At 35.7% G+C, this 22,562-nt stretch overlaps 1 protein-coding gene, 1 long non-coding RNA gene and 1 pseudogene across 2 annotated transcripts in view; 1 reads left to right on the top strand and 2 right to left on the bottom strand.

Annotated features, from left to right (window-relative positions):
* Window positions 1–246: 246 nt before the first annotated feature.
* LOC107042821 lies at window positions 247–3,917 on the bottom strand (annotated as a pseudogene).
* A 6,014-nt stretch (window positions 3,918–9,931) lies between these two features.
* Window positions 9,932–22,562, top strand: part of LOC107042826 (ribonucleoside-diphosphate reductase subunit M2 B) — a 56,507-nt gene continuing 43,876 nt past the window's right edge. The window contains exons 1-6 of the mRNA XM_015264024.2: window positions 9,932–10,303; window positions 10,876–10,998; window positions 11,108–11,293; window positions 14,608–14,843; window positions 15,140–15,368; window positions 16,440–16,658. Coding sequence (XP_015119510.1) covers window positions 10,235–10,303; window positions 10,876–10,998; window positions 11,108–11,293; window positions 14,608–14,843; window positions 15,140–15,368; window positions 16,440–16,658 — 1,062 coding nt within the window. The 5' untranslated portion in view covers window positions 9,932–10,234. The remainder of the gene's footprint in view (window positions 10,304–10,875; window positions 10,999–11,107; window positions 11,294–14,607; window positions 14,844–15,139; window positions 15,369–16,439; window positions 16,659–22,562) is intronic.
* Window positions 14,931–17,317, bottom strand: LOC114841461. Its single transcript, XR_003783125.1, has 2 exons — window positions 16,394–17,317; window positions 14,931–15,390 (listed from the first exon to the last, which is right to left on the bottom strand). It is a non-coding gene; the product is annotated as an uncharacterized LOC114841461 (long non-coding RNA).

Genomic DNA, 22,562 nt, shown 5'->3' on the forward strand with positions numbered 1-22,562 from the left:
CTAACCGCACGGCCACTGCTGTCGGTAAATAAAAAACATCTATGAGCAAGATCAATAATGAAAGGAATTATTTCATTCCTCATTTATTCAAAGTTTTTTGTTTTTTGAGAATTGCCTGAATTCTACTTCAAATTGTTTTTTTTTNTAATAAAAAGTAAGATAAAACCTGAAGTAGATATTTGCAGTTCTTGTTGATTTAAAAAGATTCTACGAATAATATTCTAAAAATGAAAATAACATCTTCACCTGTTTCTCCAACTCCGCAAGATCTTCCCTCTGCGCTGTGAACTGATAAACCTTCCAGCCATTGATCTTCTGCAGCACAAATTTCTTCTGTGCGATCTAGGCGATAGTCGGTCTCCTCACCTCCTTCGGCCTGACATCCCCAGGTCTTATGAAGTGATGGAGTCCCCCTCCCGACCGGTTATTCCACGGACATGAATCTATAAGAACGGACAGGAATCTATAAGAAATTGGACAAAAATTAACTACAACATCAGCAAAAGCATAACTAGAAAATCTATTGTAATTGAAAAATATCTCCAATAACTTCAAAAGGATTCGCAGGGGAGTTCTTTGAAATCGTTTGAAATTTTCTGAAGTTGTTTGAAATCCTTTGAAATTTCTTGAAGTTTTTTAAAATTATTTGAAATCGTTTAAAATCCTTTTAAATGAAATGCTTGAAAATCTTCGAAAATGGTTTCAAATTGTTTGAAATCTGGATAAGTCCCCGGAAATCCTCGAAGATTTCGTAAATTTTTTGGAAATCCTGAAATCCACAAAGGGCTTCAGAAACCTTCGAATTATTCAAATCTACTGTACAATTGACCACTAAATTAAGCAATCCCTCGACCTCAGTACCCCCAAAAATAAGTCTCAGTTGATCCTTACCAATAAGACTCTCTCCCCAAACTTCCCCTTCTCCTCCTTAATCTCCCTCTTGATTTTATTCTCACAAATGAGCTGCATGTCCTTGACATTGCACCTGGCCTCAGCCAGCTTTCTCAGTCAGCTTCCTGGGCTTTTTCCTAAGTCTCATCTCTATCACACTGCTCTGGATACTGGACTGTTCAGGCTCTTCATCAAGTCCGGGTGAAGTAGCCGAGACAGTAGTTGATCCAGAACTGTGATAGCCCTTTCGATCGCTCCTGCGAGATCCCGGAAGGCTTCCGAAAGACTGCCTGGCTGCCAGGAAAGTTAGAACAGGCACTAAATTCTTGGCTATTAATTTCTGTTGAAAACTGTCGTGGTCGCGCTTCCTGAGAATGGTGGACCTCGGCGAGGCATTGGGGCAGGGTCATTCCTGTTATCCTGGCGACTGCTGTTAGCGCTTATTACGTTACTCTCCCCATGTTCGTGATTGGACCTGGCACTGGAGACCTGGAGACCTGGAGACCTGGCACTGGAGACCTGGAGACTGTGCTGATGTTCGCGAGGGAGGTGATTGTCTGGACTACTCTTGCACCTGGAGAATTTGAAAAAAGGGAATTTTAATGATGAATATTTTTTTTTTCTAATTGTGGAGGGATTTTATTTGCATTGTTCGATTTTAATTGATTTTTATGACACTCGTGACACTTAAGCTGTTTTTTTTGTTTCCGAATAGAAGCCTTATATTTCATTTTGATGATCGAAAATGTTGAAAAGTTGTGGAGAGATTTTAATCTCATTGTTTATTTTTCAATTGACTTTGGGGAAATTTCAAAACAAGAAAAGTAAATTTTAATTATGAATATTGTTTTTTTCCAAATTGTCGAGGGATTTTATTTGCATTCTATAATTTTAACTAATTTTTGTGACACTCGTGAACCTTAAATGTTTTTTTTGCTTTTGAATGGAATAATTATATTTTATCATGATGTTCGAGAATTTTAAGGAGTTGTGGAGAAATGTTATTCTTATTGCTTTATTTATTTATATTGACTTTCGTGGCACTAATAATAGACATTAAAAGCTCCATCACACTCTCTTAAATTGTAGTTTTGAACGTGAAATCAATTTGAAATTGTAACAAAGAGAAATTAATAGAGTAACTTTAGACAATGGATTTATTATTATTAATTTCCCAGATAGATTATTACTTTTATGGAGATTGGAAATTAGTCCATTGAATTATCTCTAAAATTATTATCTAGATTTTAAAGGGTTTCCAAATTTGAACAATTGCTTTTTTCGTAGACTGTATGTTATTTTGGAATTTGTACATCAATTATTATGTACAAAATTATCAGTTATATCTATCATTTTGATTATATTGACGTCTCGATTTTTCCATTCACGATTCTGGAATGGAAATTTTGTTTACACAATTCCGAGACAGAAATAACGAAATAAAACTTTCTAATTTACTTTTTTCAATTGATGATATAAAAAAAATTCAATGGAATCGTGAATTTGAATAAAAAAATTAATTTCCCCTTTTTTCTCACCTTTCTGATGCCCTGGAGTTCTGGGTGTCACTTGTTGTGACGGAATAACAACTATTGAAAAATTGGCAGTTCCTCCAGGACTCGGATTCCAAGAGAGTTGTTGTCCGAGCGCTGTTTGCACCGTCAAAACAGCAGTTCCTGCGATTCTGCTGGCAGTTCCAAAAACTGGAGCTGTTACAGTGACCGTGTTTGTGGTCGCAGGGATTGCCAGAGTTCTCGTGGACTGCGTCGTCTGGATATTCTGGGGTGGGGGGGGGGGAGGGGAGGCGGGTGCGGCTACTGCTGTTGAGACCAGAGGGACCGCTAGACATACTTGGGAGACTGGTATCCTCGTGAGGGCATTGGTGGACTGGAGGACAGGGGTGAGGAGTGTCGGGGCTCCTCCTGATACTATCGCTGTCACTACTGTCTCATGGACTTGACGAATTTGGGACTGGGGGGACTACCTGGGGCTGTTGGGAGGTGTAAAGTACATGGGCCGAGTTACCACTCGGGTCACGGTGGGGACCGGGTGGCGGTGTGGGGCAGTGTAGACTACTGAAGTCTTTGGGGGCCATTGAGTCGCTGTCACAATTGTCGCGGCTATGGAAATAAAAAAGAAATCGTCCATTTCAGTCATGTATCCATTGATTTCAATCATATTATTCTATAGGGATTCATATTTTTATATTTTATATATTGTGTTTAATATTTTGTACAATATGGGAGGGTGGGGCAAAACGGCCCCCCTTCAATTGTCAATAACTTGTGAATGACATTGTGAAAATTCCCAGTTTCAACTTCATTTTGAAGATAATTTTTCATTCTTCAAAACGAGCTCTAACTCATCCCAATCGGATTATTGAATCGGAAAATATTGACGATTGAAGGGGGACCGTTTTGCCCCATCCTCCCCTATTTGTATTTTATATTAATTTACTCCATTTTTGTTCAACTTTATTTTATTTTAGATTACATCATTTTTATTATTCGTTTTTCCGACTGTAGTTATTCTACATTAATTTATTGGTTTTCGAAGGAAAATCGTTAATTTTTTCATTCATTTATTCATAATACTTGCATACATCACAAAATAAAAATAAAAATTCAATTCAAGTAATTACGAAAATTCTGAAAAATGGAGGAAATTAAGAATTCTTGAAGAATAGCTTTTCTGAAATTTATTCTTTTGAATATTTCTCGTTAACATGGGTTCATTCCATTGCTTTCTATAATTGTAAAAAAAAAATTACAAATATCGATGAAAAGCGTTAAACATTGCAATTGAGTGAATGATACTTGTTACGATCACTTTCTCCAATTGTAAATTAGCCATACCAGCAACAAGAAGAGAAAGTCTAAATCTCATGAGAGAAAACAGAAATACAGATGAATGATTTATGATGTTCATCAAGCAAATGGTCAATTCCCAATGTGTTTTTGCAATGAAAAATGATTTAGCAAATATCACTCACCAATCCACTTTTTGTCCAACCCCACATTATTCATCTTTAAGCGGAGAGTCATCTTTTGCATTCGTATCCTTCCCATCGCTTCCTGACTTTGACCCTCCGAGATTACAGGGGTTCGCTCTAAAATGATAGTTAGGGTGGAAGTCAGGGGGATGACCCTGTGGCATCCCTAGGAGGTTCTGCCCAGGTAGATTTCATCTGCGCCTGCCGCTGGTTCAAAATATTCGTCTTCGTGGCGTGACCAGCGGTCAATAACTGGGCATTTGCGTTTGAAAATGCGAAGGGATGGTACATCAGGGGGTGAGAACACGGAGAGAATGGGGGTAAGACCTCAGTGATGGGACATATTGAAAGGATTGGAGGAATGAGGAAGAGGGGAAACACAGTAGGGCGTAGGGAACTGAGTTTTGATAGTGAGGAAATTGTTGAATTTGTCAAGAATGAGACTATTATTTTATGTTCGAGCAAAATTTATTGTCGAAGCTTTTATATGAAATATGTAATGAACAATTTTTTTCTTATCGACTCTTATTAGGTAATTAGTTAGTTACTTGAGAGTACAAGAAAATCTACTGTGGGTACAGAGGATCATCGTTACGTACGTTTATGCGACTGTACGTACAAGCGTCATTGCAGTGCGTACAACGTATAAACTCCGCCCCTCTTTCCTCCTCCCACCTTACGCCGCATGGGACACAAATTACTAGGTGGTTGCAAGGCCTGGAGACCAATTCCACCGGACGAGTTAGGCACAGGTGGCAATTCCACTCCAAGTCTTCATCTCCTCTTGCAATGAAGATCCTTTCTAGTTTCTGCAATCGAATCCGGTCGAATTTGTTTCCGGTCGAATTTGGGACCGGCTTATGCTTTTAGAATGACCAGAAAGTCAATTTTCCAATTAATTGGATAGGCCGCGGAAAAATAACAAATATACTTAACTAAACATCTATCCTAGACCGAAAAAAACACACTTCGAACAATTCGCAACATTCGAATTATTCAATCATTTGAATAATTCAAAACATTCGAATATTCAATTTGAATTTCGAATTGAATATCATACAATTCAATTCAATTCAATTCATCCACTATTCACACACCTCTACTTAAAACCCATTGATTAGAGTTTCAATTTTACTTGTTATTTTCCAATGAAAACTCCTGCAGTGAATCATATAGAAAATACTATAAGAAATGCTATCTGATTTTTTCATATGTGATTGCAATCGGTCAATTTTTCTATTTTTAAACTTTGCTCGAAATTTCTGTAGAATGGTGTGGAGGGTAAAATAAAAGTTGTTAACCACATATTAACAGTCGAATCGCTTCTATCGGAAATGCTCGAACTCCGGTTTGATTTTCCGCTTTTTTATAGCATCCGAACTATCTGAATTATTCTGTAATTAGTTATCTGTCCCTGGTAAGGCAAACCCAGAGTTGATTTTGATTCAACTTAAAACTTGATCTCTCATGAGTATATTAAATCCATACATGGAAACAATGTCATCAATTGTTCTAGGATTTACCCATTGCGTGGGCTTTTATGGAAAAAAAATGAACTATCCTACATTAAAGTGCTTCAACATTTCAACACCGTGCTGGCACCACACATCCGACCGACGACAATCCACCTAGATTTCGAGCGTGCCTTGCGAACGGCGGTTGAGAGAGTTTATCCAAATGCAAGGATAGTTTATTGCTATTTCCATTTCTTACAGGTAAGATTAACAATGAACTACATTTTCTGCTTGGAACAGTGGAATCTCTTCATTCAAAATGGCTTGACACGTATAAAAATTTTTAATGGAAAACCGTAAAGAAGTCGATAGGAATTTCTATAGAACTTCTATTGAATTTTCTATACGTTTTTTGCCGTTTCTATTGACATGTTCGATAGGAAATATTATATAGAAAAAGTCAATAGAATTTCAGTTTTTCTATAAAAAATTTTCGGCTCAAATTTTCTGTTTTTTCAGTATAGTTTTTTATTATCTTCTCTTCAAAAAATCGAATCTTTTCAATGTGATGGAGACAGCAATAAACAATAAGAAATCCCCATGAAAGCTATACAAATTGGAAAATTTCAAAAGAGAATATTGTACAGGAAAAAAAACGCGAAAAATCTTCTCATCACATATTTTATATTATAGGCTTTGAGGAAGAGGCTGGAGAGAGAGAAGACTAAAGCTGAGATGACACGATTAAAGAGTTGGGAACAAGGAAAAAACTTTTACAGGAAGTTAATGGCTTTGCCCTTGCTCCCAGCTGAGGATATCATCACAGGCTTCACCACGGTGAAGGATAATGCTTCACCCGACTTAAGGCTTTTCTTCTCGGATCTCCTTGGGTACATTGAACGATGGTGGCTAAGAGTAGTGACCCCGGAAAATTTTGCAGTTCATCTCTTACGCACTCGAGTTTCCAATTGTATCGAGGCATACCACCGAGTACTTCTCAAAAGAATTGGTTCGCACCCATCTATATGGCAGTTCACAGGTTTATTATTTTTTATTATTGGAAAAAGTTATAAAAGTATGATAAATTTTTTTTTTATTTCATATGTGAACATATTTTTATATTTCAAACAAGCAACTCTGAAATTACGTTAAAAATCCAAAGTAAATAAGACAAACAATTTTTTAAATCAATAGCAAAGTAATAAAAGTGGTTGAGTAGATGTTGACTTTTGAGGGGGATCGATGAAATATTATCATTATCATTTATCATTTTCTTTTTTGGAGGGCGAAATTAGAGCTACAAAAAAAGTTATGACGACACTTTTGGTTACAAACGCGCAAACTTTTTTAAATTTCAAAAATTTTGAATGTTTAATTTTCCTAAAAAAATTCATAACATATGAAAGTTTAATTGAAATGTGTTTCAAATTGAACAGTCATAACATATGAAAGTTTCATTCATTCATGGAGTGTTCATTCACTCCGCTACAATGAAGATGTCTTGGATTGGTTTACCCTTTGGCTACGTATTTGTTTTGAAAATCTCTGGTTATAGAATCCATTGCCCAATGAGTTCCGCGTTGATCTATTTTGGTAAAATCTATTTTTGTGGCACTAATAATGAATTGAATTTGCAGAGTCTCTCAGAAATCTACAAGTTGTAACATGTACCGAGGCGATCGCAGTTATTAGTGGCAGATCTGTGAGACGTCCCAAAGCAACAAAGTACATCAAACAAGAAGCAATACTGAATAGGGCCTGGCAATTATATGAAGAGGGGGCCTTGGATGTTACAGCGTTTCTTGGTTGTGCGAACCATTTCCTCCGTGCATTTAATAACGACGTATTAATCGATAATGTGGAGGCGGTCGACTACTTCACAACAATACAGGAGCATGTCGTTGGTTGGTATTCTAATACTATAGTAAAAGAGATGTCCAACGTCAAGGGTGACGACTCTTAATCCTGATCCGCTTGAAATCCAATTCAATTGATGATAGTACATTATATGCAATGTGGTATCCGAATATAGCCACTGAATTTTTATCACATTTATACTGGATTTATGAAATTTCGATTTTATGGTGTTTAAAACCTATTAAAAGTGTTTAATATCAATTAAACATTGTTAATAAGTTTTGAAAACAACGATTCAGCAAAATTATATAAATAACTGCCAATGAAAGGTCAATGTATTTAACTTAGTCTTATACCTACTCATATCCACTGATAAGTTTCTCCTTCTTCATTTTTTAATTTGAGATGTGATTTTCTTGAAGGCATCCCACCCATAGCAGCTGAAATCGAAGCCGTAAGAGTCGACCAACCGATTGGAGAAATCCCTTTTGCTACTGTTCCACCTGCTAATGACGGTTTGGAAATCCTATTGTGTAAGGGAAAGGGAAAAAATTCCCTCATTTCACTATCTTTATGAAAATTTCAACTTTTCCATGAATGTTTCACGTCATACAATTGTGCAACATCAATTGTCTTTGATCGAGAATTATGGAGATTGAGTCATTCACCATATTTTTCGAATTGTCATCCAATTTCGATTTGTTTACCATAAATTTCTGCAGAGAACATGCTTTTTTTTTAATTAACCATCAAATTCTCCTTTTAATTTTCGCTATATATCTTTCAAAAAAATTGTATGGGATAAATGAGATTGTTATAATGATTTTTAATGATAATCAATTGAAAGTTGACCGTTTGAACTTAATACTAACAATTCAAGCTTTATAACAATTAGTACTAGATGCTCACAATTTCTGCATAGATCAGAAAAATTATATTCACTATCCAGGCATTAATTCCTTCAAAACTTCTAATTTTCTTTTACGATCGCAGTGCGAAGATTAGATCAGTGCATCTGTGATTTATGCAATAATTCCATCGTGGAATATGTTGCATCACCATGCAGGTTTGGATGTAAAAACTGTACGCTGCTCTACGTCCATACAGCTTTAGAGATGAATGCTTTCTTGAAGTGTCGTTGGTGTCGCCAAGAGTGTCGTGGATTTCAACGTATCCTTGTAAGTATACCGTAGCCTTCATTCAATTACAAAATTTTAATTTATTTCATTTCACTGGAACATCAATGTTGCAGGTCACCTAAACATCTCTGCGGGAAATTCAACGGTTCAGAGGCATCTTCGGCTGAATATGAATTTTTTGGAGATTTTAGGACAGTCTCATTGAAAGAAGAGTGATTCGTAATAGTTTTCAAATATTAGTTATACCTAGTAGTTATACCTGGACTCCAGTATTCCGAGCAGTTGTTCACCGTGATGAGTGTTTGATCAGTGTCTGTATGTGACCATGCAATGAGATCTGCATAATAATTAAGTTTGCAGTTTCAATATTATAATTCTATCCCAAAACGACGCAAAAGTAATTGATTTCTGCTGAAAGGAAAAAAAAACAAACTCACCGATTCACAGCAAACTGTTTTTATTCCACGAGTAGAAACTAATGAGATCTCTTCAGAGATTATTTTCATATTTTTTCATTTTTTCCAATGTAATCACTTAGTATCTTCAATAAACTATGATATGAATTTAACAGTGTTCATTCTGGTAATTTGCGAAACTGAATAAAATTGAAATTGTTTTGTCCAGAACCTTGTCGAATTTATTTTCTAGTTCGAGGAATATTTACCGCAATGCAAACTCCCCCCTCCCCACGTTCAATTGATCGTATCGTTGTAATCAACATCTTTATAAGAACCTTGACATGAAAATTATCATGCACTAGTGGTTAGACGAGTGAATTTAATGGCCATTACAAAATGTAAGTGATCCACTTATTTAAGAATGTGAAAAATGAGAATGCCACTGTAGAAACTATAAATTCTTCGAGTGTTCCGTGTTGAGGATTACCCTAGAATATAGTGTTACGGATTTTCAATATTGAAATCAATTGAAATTTTCNTATGGCCGGTAATACCCGCAAAATTCTGTTTTACCAATAGAAAAACTTATTCAGTCATAGGTAATCATTTTCGGCTGTCTACCATTTCAAACACAGGGACAAATGCAAGGTTGCCATTTCGCCCCCTTCCATATTGTAGCATATACATTTTAAACAAGTATATTGAAGAAAGTTTGCACTGTGCTATTTATGAAAAATTCTAAGAGTAGGTTATCTTATCCATTGCACATTCAAGCTAATGGATTAATTTGAATATTGCTATTTCAATTGTTTGTCCGACTCGGCGTGTGGAACTCGGGAAATCTGGTCTCAAGCCACTCGCACTCGTTAAGTTTTGCGGAGGACGGACACGTGCCAACGCGACGGAGACGACAATGAGTGGGAGCAAGCGCGATACATATTCCTTTCTCACTCAGGGGGTAATACCGACATTAGTATACCTGCATGTTTTACCAACAAAAGTGTATTCGCATTTAGCTCATGCGCCACCACTACGAAAAAATCCCAGTCAAAACGTTTACATTGCCTTGAGAGATCTCCGTTATAATCTCTGGTCTATCCTCTTTGTTTGCAACTATGGAGTGCCCGCAGGGTGACGCCACAGTCGCGCCCTCCTCATGTTAATAAAAAAAACTCAAACGAATCAGTAATAATTTCAAAATAGATGAGATTATTGAAGAAACATCTACAATTCGATTATTCATTCTCTTCTATCCGAAGATTCTCAACTAATTGCTAATTTCTAAAAAACGTGGGAAATTCCATCTTGGCGGTAAACTCGGAGACTCCTATTGGTTGCAATCCGAGAGGGTCGAAGATTCACCAATGGAGTGGCGATGTACATTTTGGTTACCCGTGGCTTTTGGCGCAATTTGGCCGTGAATTACATTTCGGTCAGTTAAGCAATCCTATTACATCGTGAGACACGTTTCTGGTAGCAACAAGTCTTATCAAGTACAAAAAAATGCCTCTCAGCCCGTACAACAAAGAGAACATTAGTGAGAAAGTAGACAACACTGCTCTCAAGAATCACGTAAGTCTTAATTGATTATATTAAAAATATTCGATGTAATTAGCAAAATGAAATCATAAAAATCATTATTTCAATTTTTTCATGTCACTCTTATTTTCTTGTGTTTTGTTAACAATCAATATTGCATTAAAAAAATAAATATTCTGATATTTCTAAATGAAAATGAAAAGGAGCGGATTCTTAACCATCAAAAATGTTAATATCCTTTGAGATTCTTTCATTACAAGGTTCTTATAATTTTCAGTCAGCTGAAGAAATTTCCATAATTTTCCCACGTATAACCTTGTATAGGTGACAATCGGAGTGGAGTCACCGTGTAACTAGTAATATTAATACTGCGAATTCAATGAGAACATCGTGACCGTAATTTTATCATGAAAGTTCGTCGTGTTGTCCAACTTTTTTGTTTTTTGTTTATAAAAACCCTCAAGTGTGATGAACCTTCGACATTTCACTAATCAGCAATTTATCACGAGTACTTTGCTGCTAGAACTCTTCAAAAACAAGGAAGATTAGAGATAATTCGTAAATGCAATGTGGTATGTCAACCGAATCTGGGTCTATTGTATCAGGTATCTCCATTGAAGTCTCCGTCGAAGCGCAATTCTAGTGGTGGAATATCACCGAGTAAGAAGCTTCGTATGACGCCAGAGACTTCAGGTGCACTCAGTACCATTGACAAACCAGATACAGAAGTGAGTATCAATCGATCGATCACATGAATGAGAATCAGTTTCACAGGTACAATGTGGGAATTCCAACCTAAATTTTTCATTTGTACTTTCACAATTTTTTTTGTACCAGAAATTAAGAAATGCTGTAAGGAAACTAGACTTGAAGGAGAATGATTTCGACCCACAATTGGAACCTCTTCTTAAGGAGAATCCTCGGAGATTCGTTGTCTTCCCAATTGAATGGCCAGACATTTGGAAATTTTACAAAAAGGCTGAGGCCTCGTTTTGGACAGTTGAAGAAGTCGATTTGTCGAAGGTAAAAGCAATCAATCATTGAATTTTTCGATTAATGTTAATCGTAAATTGATCTTTAAAAAAAACAGTTGTACCAATCTTTACAAGTTATTTTAACCTCCAGGGTAAACTTGTCCACATATAAACTGGATGGCTTAAGGATGTTTATCCAAAATTACACGCACTTGAGAAATTTTTCATTTTGAAAAATTTATTTTCCTTTTGTTGATGAAAATTTTAGTCCACCAATCCGAGTCAATTATTTATAAGTAGAATAGACAATATGCTCCGAATACAGGCGTTAACATGTGGTTATATGAAACTCAGGCCCGGTTGCATCACCCCCTGTTAAATTTACCAGCCAGGAAACCTCTGGTAAATCTTTGATAAATTTTATTCGGATGTTACTGGAGGTTTATCGAGAGTCTACTTAACAGAGATTTATCCCCCCGGTAAATGTCTGTTAAGTAATCCTCAATTAGTTTGCAATGATTTCATTCTTTAAACTTTGAAAGGTTTGATTTTTCACTTAAACTTTTTTTAGGAAACATTTTAAAAATCTGAAAAAATTGGAAAGTCTGCTTTTGGAACAGAATTGATAAAATAATTAAAAAATTGCAATATTTGAAAATTAGGGGTTGCCCGGTGGCCTGGCGTAGTGGTTAAGGCCGTTGCCTCACAACGGATAGGTTCCAGGTTCGATTCCTGGCCGGGTAGAATGGTGAGATCTAACCATTTTTAAAGTCTTGATCAATCGCCATATAGTCTCATCAGACTCNATTTGAAAATTAGGGGAGAGTGGGGCGAAGTGAAACGACCCGACAAAGTAAAACGAGGGGTAGAATGAAACGCGGAGGAAAGTGAAACGGTAGCGAATTTCCTTCTTAAGGGTCAAATGAGAGAGTGATCAGGAGGATCGAAAGTTCTTAAAGGTCAAGTGGGAGAGACAAGTACAGTAATCAGAAGAGTCGAATAGGAGAGAAAGTGGCAGAGATCACTCTACTTGTTTTTGCCATAAGACCCTGAGAAATTTGCAGCCATCTGATTTCTTCCACTGTTTCTCAAATCTGTTCGACCCTTCGTTATTTTTTTTTGGTAGAGGGATAGAGGGGTAAAGAGACCGTGTGGGTAAAATGGATCACAAACTGTTTTTCATTTAAGGAGAAGTTACTATGAGTTTTAAAAGTCACTGAATATTGCAGTGAGATTTATCGTACATTCAAGATCGATTATATATCTTGAAAAACGAACAATGAGTACAAAAAAAGATTGTTTATTGTATGTTTGCCCCCCAGGCGCTTGAAATCTAACAAAATAGTCCAGTGTACTCTATTTCAGAGCTACGAGGGTCTTTTTTTTCTCAAAATTTTTTCAAATATGTGTAGAACAACAATTACGAGGTACTTGTCTCAAATTTAACTTCTAAATAGTCAATTCCGTGACTTTTTTAATTAAAAAAATCAATATTCCTGCAAAAAAGCCAAGAAAATAATCCTGAAAATAATTATAGTATTTTGGATTTGAGGAAAAAATTTAGAAGTATTCATTCTCCGGGCTGTTTTGCTTGAATATTGCAATTTTTTATTCGGAAAAGAATGAAATTGGTTATTTAGAAGTCGAATTTCGAAAAAGTACCTCGTAATTGTTACCCTACAGATCTTTTGAAAAATTTTGAAAACTATAGATTCTGAGATTTTCAATCAAGTTTGTCTATTGAAGTAGCTCCACCCTCACGATAAATTTGAAAATCATTAAAAACTGTAAGAAATCCCTAGGAAATTCGATTCGATTCGGAAGCGTATTTTGTTCTCAATTTAATGGTTCTCAATTTAATTTAAAATCATCTGAATCCCGCTATACATTCGGTTTTTGCTATCGTTTCATGTTGCCCGGCGTTTCACTTTACCCTGGGTCCCCTACGACCATTTTTTATGAATAGTAATTATTATATAATATAATTCATTCATTTATAAAAAATCAATTTTCCAGCCTGAAAATACTTTTTTCGAAATTGTAGCAAATTTATAATTTTCAGAATTTTACTAGAAATCATTTTCATGCACAAAAAATAAGGTTCCCAAAAGATTAAACAATTTCAATTACTTATTTATGAGAAGGAAATATTAACAATAAAAAAATTCTTTACAAAATGGAATTTGAATGAAGCTCGATATCCATGAATTTTTTCAAATTTATCGCATAAGAATCCAAGATAAAATCAGAAAGTCTACTTCTGGAGAAAAATCTACAACATAATTCAAAAGGTACGATTTTTGAAGATTACGACCATTTTTCATGAAAAATTTATTCAAAATATGAGTGTTCCACCCTGCAACGCTTTTTTTAGAAATCGTAACAAATTTATTAACATTCAGAATTTCACCATCAATCGATTTCATGCCTAAAAATAAGGTTTCCGAAAGTTTAAACAATTTTAATTATTTGTTTGCAAGAAGGGAATGTTTGAAAGAATAATAATTATTTACAAAATGTAATTGAACTAATGGAGAATATCCATGATTTTTTAATTTATTTTCAAACGTAATTTAATTGAAAAATTTAATCATTGAAAATGTCTGAATGTATAATGTGATCCGTATCAAACTGCAACAAGTACTTAAATATATCCTCAAATTTACTGAGTGGTTTACTGGGGAGATACTGGACCAGTAAAATTTTCGGTGCAACCCAATAAATTTACTGGACAGATAAATTTTAAGTTTGTTAGTCTAAGAGGCTGTTAAATTCGCCTAACCAGGGGTTGGTGCAACCGGGCCTCAAAGTGTTAAATATCTGCATTATTGTCTTGGGTACCCCAAGATTTTGGGTGATCATTGGATTCAGTATATTTTTTCACACTGCCCTCTATTTTTATTTTTAACTTCCCGGCCCGCAGAGAGGAAATTATTGTAATGTCATAATGGCACATTTCTGAAGACTTGTATTTATGTCTGTGCATGTGATCAAAATTTTGTCCGACGATTTCGTACAATCGCTGCATCTTTATGTAACTTGGATTTGATTAGTTTGTAAGAATGATTACCTCATTGATGATCGCCTCAATGGTTTATTAGTTACTTGCATAGAACATGTGAAAACAATTGAAAAAATGAGTTTTTTTCAACGAACACTCACCAATTTTATCTAGTAAAAGGATGGAATTTCAATTTTTTCGGTGTAATCGATGGAATTGCATATAATTCGACTAATTTTCATTCTAAAACATGAAAAACGTAAATTTTTGGAAAAGAGGTAAACATTCTTAACTTACAAAGTCAGTCCAATCGGCCCTAATTGGTTACTATCGTCATTGTTGCCTTTTGTTTGTTAATGAAGGATCTCCTTGACTGGGTGAAATTGAACGACAATGAACGCCATTTCATTTCCCACGTACTAGCTTTTTTTGCTGCCTCAGATGGAATTGTGAATGAGAATCTTGTGGAAAGATTCAGTCAGGAGGTGCAAGTCACTGAGGCACGATGCTTCTATGGATTCCAAGTTGCTATGGAGAATATACATTCTGAGATGTATTCCCTTTTGATTGAAACTTATATTTCAAATCCACAAGAAAAGTAAGGATGAACAAATGGCCTAATAACTCTTCGATTGAATTATACTTTAAGAAATGTATTCAATAGTAAAATGATGAACGTCAGAAGTTGACTTCCCATATCTGGCTTAATTTATTAAATATTATTCCAATAATGACGTAGTTCAATATAGAATCACCCAAGGCATATTTTTGTTAAAAATTGATCCAGCTAGAAAAACAAATTTCTTCTCATTTTCTCCCGAAATCCATACGTACTGAAATTTTACCATTTCAATAATAAATTTTCAAGTTGATTGTTAGAAATTGATTTTCTAGACAATATTTATTCAACGCGATTGAGAATCTCCCCTGTGTAGCGAAGAAAGCTAACTGGGCACTCAACTGGATTGTAAACGAAACTGCAACGTTCGCCGAAAGACTAATCGCCTTCGCCGCTGTCGAGGGAATTTTCTTCTCTGGTAGTTTCGCTGCCATCTTCTGGTTGAAAAAGCGTGGACTCATGCCTGGTCTCACTTTCAGTAATGAGCTTATCTCCAGGGACGAAGTAAGTTATACTTGTAAGTTAACTGAAAAATAATTTCCTCTCAATTAAGCCTTTCTTAAATCAAGGAGCTTCCAAGTTGATGATTGCCAAGTCTAGTATATTTTATTTTGAGCTGAATATTCGAAGAGTTAAACGAAAATGTCAATTTTAAGGGAATAATCTAAAAGTCATTCTAGTGAAAGCTATATATGAAGTATTCCATGTCAAGTCTCTCAGCTTCTGATTCTCACCTTCTCGAAAGTAAACATGAATTTATTACGAAGTTAGGCGGGACTTCATAAACTTTTTCTCAAGTTTTTCAGTATTTTTCTGTAGCCTATATGAGAGATACTTTTTGTTACGATTTTTTCTTTCTTTTTTGTTTATTTTTCTTTTTTATTATATCTCGTATTTTAATCAGCTGATTTCAATCTATCAACCACCAAAACTTTACATTTTTCGGAATCTTCACGAATTTGTAGGATGGAATTAATTTTGCTATTCAATTTCAATAATAAAGTTTCAAGAAACGATGTTGAAAAACTCAGATTTTGCCAATGTCGTTACGTTTTATTTTCTTCATATTTTCATCATCCATTCTGGCAATTAAAACAAATGTTTTCAGCTATACCAAAAAGTTGGGCAAAGTCTTAGATCTATTTTATTTTCAATTTTTTTTGTTCAAAATTTCCCCTTTTTTGTTGCAAATCCTCGTAAAGTCTTAAAATGATATTGAGTATATACCTTAAAAAAATATGAAAAATAATTGAATGAATAATTTTCAAGAGTATAATCAACATTATCTGAAGACTTTGTGAATATTGCAAACAAAAATTGGTGAATTTTGAACCAAAAAAATTAGATATATTCCGGAGGTTGTCCAACTCCTAATATGGTTCAAGACACTTATTTTCGTTGTCAGACAATGGGAAAAATTCAAGTTTCTAAACTTTTTTTCTTAAAAATTCGTGGTTGTAATTAGGGATTGAAAAAATATATTGTTGAAACTTATTTGTTTCCTAGGTGTACTTAACCATCGAGCTTACTTCATTCCACCATTTTATTACATGATGATAAATCATTAATTTTCAGGGTCTCCACTGTGATTTTGCCTGCCTCCTCTTTAAGCACATTGTCCAGAAGCCATCGAAGGAACGTGTGATCTCCATAATTACAGATGCAGTTCACATCGAACAGGAATTCTTGACGGACGCTCTTCCAGTCGCTATGATTGGAATGAACTGTGAATTGATGTCACGTTACATTGAATTCGTTGCAGACAGGCTGTTGGTAGAACTTGAGTGTCCAAAGGTAAATAATCGTAGGCCAGAAGAAACATTTCTCGCAAATGAGTTTACAATACGAGCCAAAGACAAGTGGAAAAAGAAAATAAATTTTCGATACTGCATCGTATATTTTACTATCCTCTATTTCAATTTTTCTCTTTTAGTATATGAAATACTCAGTCCATTATGACGTTCATTTCCTTCACAACTTCAAGATAATCCATTCGCCATTTTGATTTCCAATCATTTGTTCTTAAATTGGGATGGTCTGTATGCCATTTTGAAGCTTGTGTAATGCGCTGAGATTGACTTTAAATTGAATATTTGAGAAGATCAACTGGTTCATGAACACTTTATCGTTCAAGTCACAATCGTAAAATATCACACTGTGAATTTTACTTCTGAAGCATTCATAAATTACGAAGTTATGAGATTGGAATTAAAACAGTGCATTGCCTACTTTATCAAGGCTCGTGATCGTGAATTCGTTATTTGGTGATATATTGATATATATTATAACTATATATTTATATGAGCGAGAATTATAATTTGCTGCTCATGATGTGTCATCGGTAGAAAATACTTTTTGGGGACACTTGAGATTACCTTCCTCTATCGTACCTTAGTCGGTCTAAGGTATGATAGAAGCATAGACATTCCTATCTAAAAAAAGAGAGCACTGTCATGGCGGCCACCGCAAGTGTCATGGTGCACTGCTCATGGGCACATTCAAAGAGGAAGTCAATCCTCTTTGGGCACATTGATGAGAATTTTTGGCGAGTTCTCATGTGAATTGTCATGAGGATGAACAATGCGACTGCGACGGCGCTATTCAAGAAAGTGCGCGAGAATTACAAATTTCATTTCTTACCTCGAAAAGAAGAAACAAGCATCGTATATATACATACATTGAATACATCAGTGTATATTTTCTACACAAGAATTTGTTTACAATTACTGGAATGAAAAATTTTTTTTGTGTGACAAGTGTGAAGAGCTAATAAGATTAACCGATTGATAATTAGATAAACTTGAATGTCGATAATGGAATGAAAAAAATTGGAAATCTAAAAATATTCGATTAAAATTTTTTTATTCCATTTTTGTTTTTCGAGGTTTTGTTTAATGAAGTCAATACTTTATACCACAAAATCAAAGAATATTGAATTTTCTCCATGAAAAAAAAAATCTGACTACTGTTTATGTGAAGATTTTCAATCATTATTAAATTGGCTAGAAGATCGAAAATAAAGCATGGATTAGCAACGGTTTTCGAAGGGAATGCCACAAACTTGCATTTTTCAAAATTCCCGTCATAGGAATGAATAATAGAAATAGTTCAACCTTCCAAAAATATAATTTTTTTCCATGAAATCGTTTTTTGGTTGTGACGTGTGGAGCATCCACACGTGTTTAATCAATATTTTAATAACAAAAGTATTTGCGGGTCCGATGCTGAATAAGCAGTCACACGGTGTAACAAGAGTCAACCTGAGCTCTTTGAAGGTAAAACCGTGGGAGTGCTTATCAAGCATTTTGGATTTGCAACCGCCTTGCGACTCTGTTCCAAGGCAGAGTACGGTGGGAGGCCGAAGTGTCCAGACGTTGGCCTTCCCCAAAAATCTAGATCCGCGTACGCCGAACCCATTTAACCCATTTTGTCGTGTAACCTTCCTATTAATTAATTATATTCTCATGATTGGATAATTTGGAGTGTTACTGGTTATTTGGGAGGAGAACCATTCCTAAATCTCCCTTCCCGATTAGTTCCCCCGTAACCGGTATCGCTAGCTAGGCGAAAGGGTCAACTGACGACCCGCGGATTTTAAGATACAACTAATAGTATACTAAAATCCCAAACCTAACATGGTGAAGTTCTGAAATCGGAAAAATTCGTTACAATTCAGGAAAAATTATTCTTAGAATGGAAAATGGATTATTATAGAATTATTTATATGAAAAAACGTCGCAGTCTCAGAAAATGGCGATTTTTCAATCATTCATTAGTCTACTGGTGAAAAAAAATTTAAATTTCATGGACAGTTCAGTAGTAATTTTTAGGACAGAGACATTTATTCAGTTTGAGAGGGAAAAATCATGAAAATTGAAATTCTACTGAAAATTCGACGGTATTCAATATTTTTTAACAGCGTGAAGACAAAAATTTACTTTTAAATTCTGATTCAAGATATGAATATTCTGTATCTAATTTCTCTGTATTTTCGATTGATGAACCAATTACACGGTCCGACAAAATTTTGACCCTTTCTCTTCTAGAGATGAAATTACCCGCATTAGGAAGATTTAATCACGTTGATTTTAAATCCGGCAACAGAATTCCTCCAGGCCTTCCAGTTTCAGAGAAAAAAAATGTTAAAGTTGCCAAAATCACCTAAAACCATTGAATTCTAAATTCAATAAAAAAATAACGCGTGCACCATTCGAACTGAAATAAAATTTTAAAAAATGGGAGAATCGAGATATATGACTAGAGAGAGAGTTTTTTGTGATTAACACATGCGTTATTTCTCAATAAATTTTTTTTTATTTTTTTTTATGCTTATTTTATATCGCGTCGAGTCTGATGAGACTATATGGCGATTGATCAAGACTTTAAAAATGGTTAGATCTCACCATTCTACCCGGCCAGGAATCGAACCTGGAACCTATCCGTTGTGAGGCAACGGCCTTAACCACTACCAATAAATTTAGTAATTAACTGTTAAAAATTCAATTTAACCCTCAAAAAAGAATCATGGTTGGAAGGTCTGAAGTTGCTCCACCACGATCATTCCATGGCCATTCCCAATGTCCATTTTTGAGGGTTATTCACTCAGTTCACAAAATGCTGATTGAAACTTAAATAATTTCAATATGCAACCAATTTTACAAGCTGTGGTGGATCTGCAAGCGATGAGACATCTTGTTGTCCTTGTTGAGGCTCAGCCTGAACTTTGGGAGAACGGTTTATCAAGGTATAGAAACCATAATAAACTCACGTGGCGAGCAATTGGTGGCCAGTTGCATCGCCCACGTCCAGGTATGGACTTTATTACTTCAAAATTGAACTATGTCAATGCATATGGAGAATATCGATCAATTTTATTCCCAAAAGAGTATTTAACTTGATGGATTTTCGTCGAGTTGAGAGATAGCCAACTGGATGCAAGGCGGATCAACCCTGATGCACCGTTTATTCTGGAGAATGAACTAATGTTTTTAAATGAAGATGATGACACCTGTTCCATTACCTCATCTTCTCCCCCTTCTCCCCCACCAAGTCCCCCTCTGGAACATCCTGAAATCCTGAACGAAGTCATAGTGATTGAGCCCGAACAAGACGAATTGCCCTAACTTCTCAAAAATTCTTCAATGGTTCTCCAACGATTCTACTCATAAATATCAAGAGATTTTATTCTCAAAATCCTCTACAATGAATTTGAAGTAATTCGACATAACGTGAAATATTTAAATAAAATCTATCAACAATAACGAGAGTGAGGTTTACATATTAACAGATTGCAGTTGAATTATTTACATATTAACAGATTCCAGTCAGATTATTCCAGGAAAATTGATAAAAATCATGAAAATGGAGGAAAATATAACGTATTTCATAATTAATTTCATAGTAATTCAACGTATTTTGCCATCAAATCGTCATATTTTCATTGAAAATTCAAGTAAGATGAGGAATTGTCGTCTACCTCGTGCTTACAAATCTGGAATTCTACTAAATTTTCAATGAAGTTTGAAATTTCATGACTTTTACGCCTCTAAATCGCATTCTACGTCACTCGCCACAAAAATTGTAAGTAGTCGACTGTCCATGAAATTCCAGTTTTTCCCTCAGAGTGTAGTTGAATAAGATCGTCGATCTAAACATGTGTCTCTGATGTTTTCTTCCTCTTGATGATTTCGGCATTCTGAAAAGAAACTCGAGACGCCTTCTTCTTGTGCGAAACATGCTCTTCAGTGGCATCGAACAATCCCCAGCAGTAGTCCGCCAGCATGTTCAGTTGAGATTTTCCGTGGTACCGCCGTTCTAGGTTTGAGATGTCCTGATGAAATCTCTCTCCATGTTCATCACTAACATCTACCAAGCTCTCGGGGAAAGAATCCAAGTGGGAAAAGAGGAAGTGAATCTTCAGGGACATATTACATCCGATAGCCTCAAGATTCTTCAGCACTTTAGCTACGCGATCTCGATAATGCGGAGAACGGGAGCTTCCAAGGAAATTTTTGCAGACATCTTTGATAGATTCCCATGCAGCTCGCTCTGTGTTATTCAAAACTTCCTCAAATTGTTCATCATTCTCCATCAATTTTCTTATTTGAGGGCCGACGAAAATTCCGGCTTTGATTTTGGCTTCGCTCAACTTTGAGAAAAATGACTTCAAGTAACTGAAAGCCTGACCATCCTTATCCAGAGCTTTCACGAAGTTCGAAATCAGTCCTAGTTTGATGTGAAACGGGGGTAAACAAATTTTGTCGGGCTCAGCGAGTGGTTCTCTGATGAGATTCCGTTTTCCAATCGTGAAATCATCACGAGGAGGCCAATCACGCTTACTCCAATGATTTAATTTGTCTCGGCTATCCCAAAGACACAAGAAGCAACAATTCTTGGTCCAACCCAGCTGCAGTCCTAAGATGAGATCCACCATTTTCAAGTCGGCTGAGATGCGCCAGTTATAATATCGATATCCAAGTTTTTCCAACAGAAACTCGACATTGGCGTGACTTTCTTTTAAGGTGGTAGAATAGCCGATGGGTAGGGATGGATAATTGTTACCAATGTGCAGCAAGACTGCCTTCAAACTAGCTTTTGATGAATCGATAAACAATCGCCATTTGTCCGGATCATGTTCTATGCCCATGCTCTTCATCAGTCCATCAATATCGATGCAGTAACAAAGCTCCGGCTCTTCTTTAAAAAATTCGTGCAAGTGTGACTCACGGACACGATATTTCGTGATGCGAACCCCGGCTTCCAAGAGATACATCTCTTTCAAGCGCGAGGATAGCAATTCCGAATTTTCCTTGCTTAGCTTCATGTCTTTAATCAAATCATCCAAACGGTTTTGGTTGAAGAAAGTTGGTCCTTTTCGACTCTCCGCTTTTAACGTGGGCTCGTAGGTAACATCATCGTTATCTTCGATGGACTTCCTCGATTCTTCCTCTGTCTGCCTTTCTGAAGGAGAGTCAGCCAAAGTTTGCGGAATGCTGCGATCGACTACTGGCAAATCCACTGAAGGTACCTTTGTGTACGTCATTTTATTCTTGTCTTTTCTTACGTAGCGTCGGAAGTCACTTAGACAGAAATAACAGTCACTAGTGTGATCTCTCGGCTCTCTCCGAACTGCAGGGGTGGTAAATGGTGATTTTTTACCCTCGTTAACGAATGCTGTGAGTTGTCGGCAGCAGGATGAGCAACATTGATGGGGAGTCCATGATTTCTCCAAGTTGATCATCGGGCGCTTGAAGCCTCTTTCGTATCCATCTTTAACTAAGTCTGTGATGTTTCTCCATTGCGGTTTGGGCATGTATTTGGCACAGACGTAGCAGAAGAAATCAGGAGAAATTTTACAATTACGTGGCATGTCTGTGACTTTGAGTGACACATTGAATTGAATGACTGCTGTCAATGTGCAACTCAAGCTCTCATTTGGTAAATAAAATATAGAATACGAATTAGAGTAAAGCCTGGAAATGTGCATCTTGGATTGACTTATTATACTTTCGTTTTATAAATGAAATGAGATGAAAAAAAATAGGTGGCCAAGAATTCATAGGAAGATCATAAAACGGAGTGGAGAAAATAATTCTGACAGTAGTTGATAAAAATTGATTAAATATTTCACGTTATATCAAGTTTTTACAAATTCATTGTGGGAGATTTTAAGAATATAAACTCTGGATATTCATGAAG

The sequence above is a fragment of the Diachasma alloeum genome, unplaced genomic scaffold (assembly GCF_001412515.2).
Source record: "Diachasma alloeum isolate Michigan unplaced genomic scaffold, Dall2.0 Dall_scaffold_00525, whole genome shotgun sequence".
NCBI lineage: Eukaryota > Metazoa > Arthropoda > Insecta > Hymenoptera > Braconidae > Diachasma > Diachasma alloeum.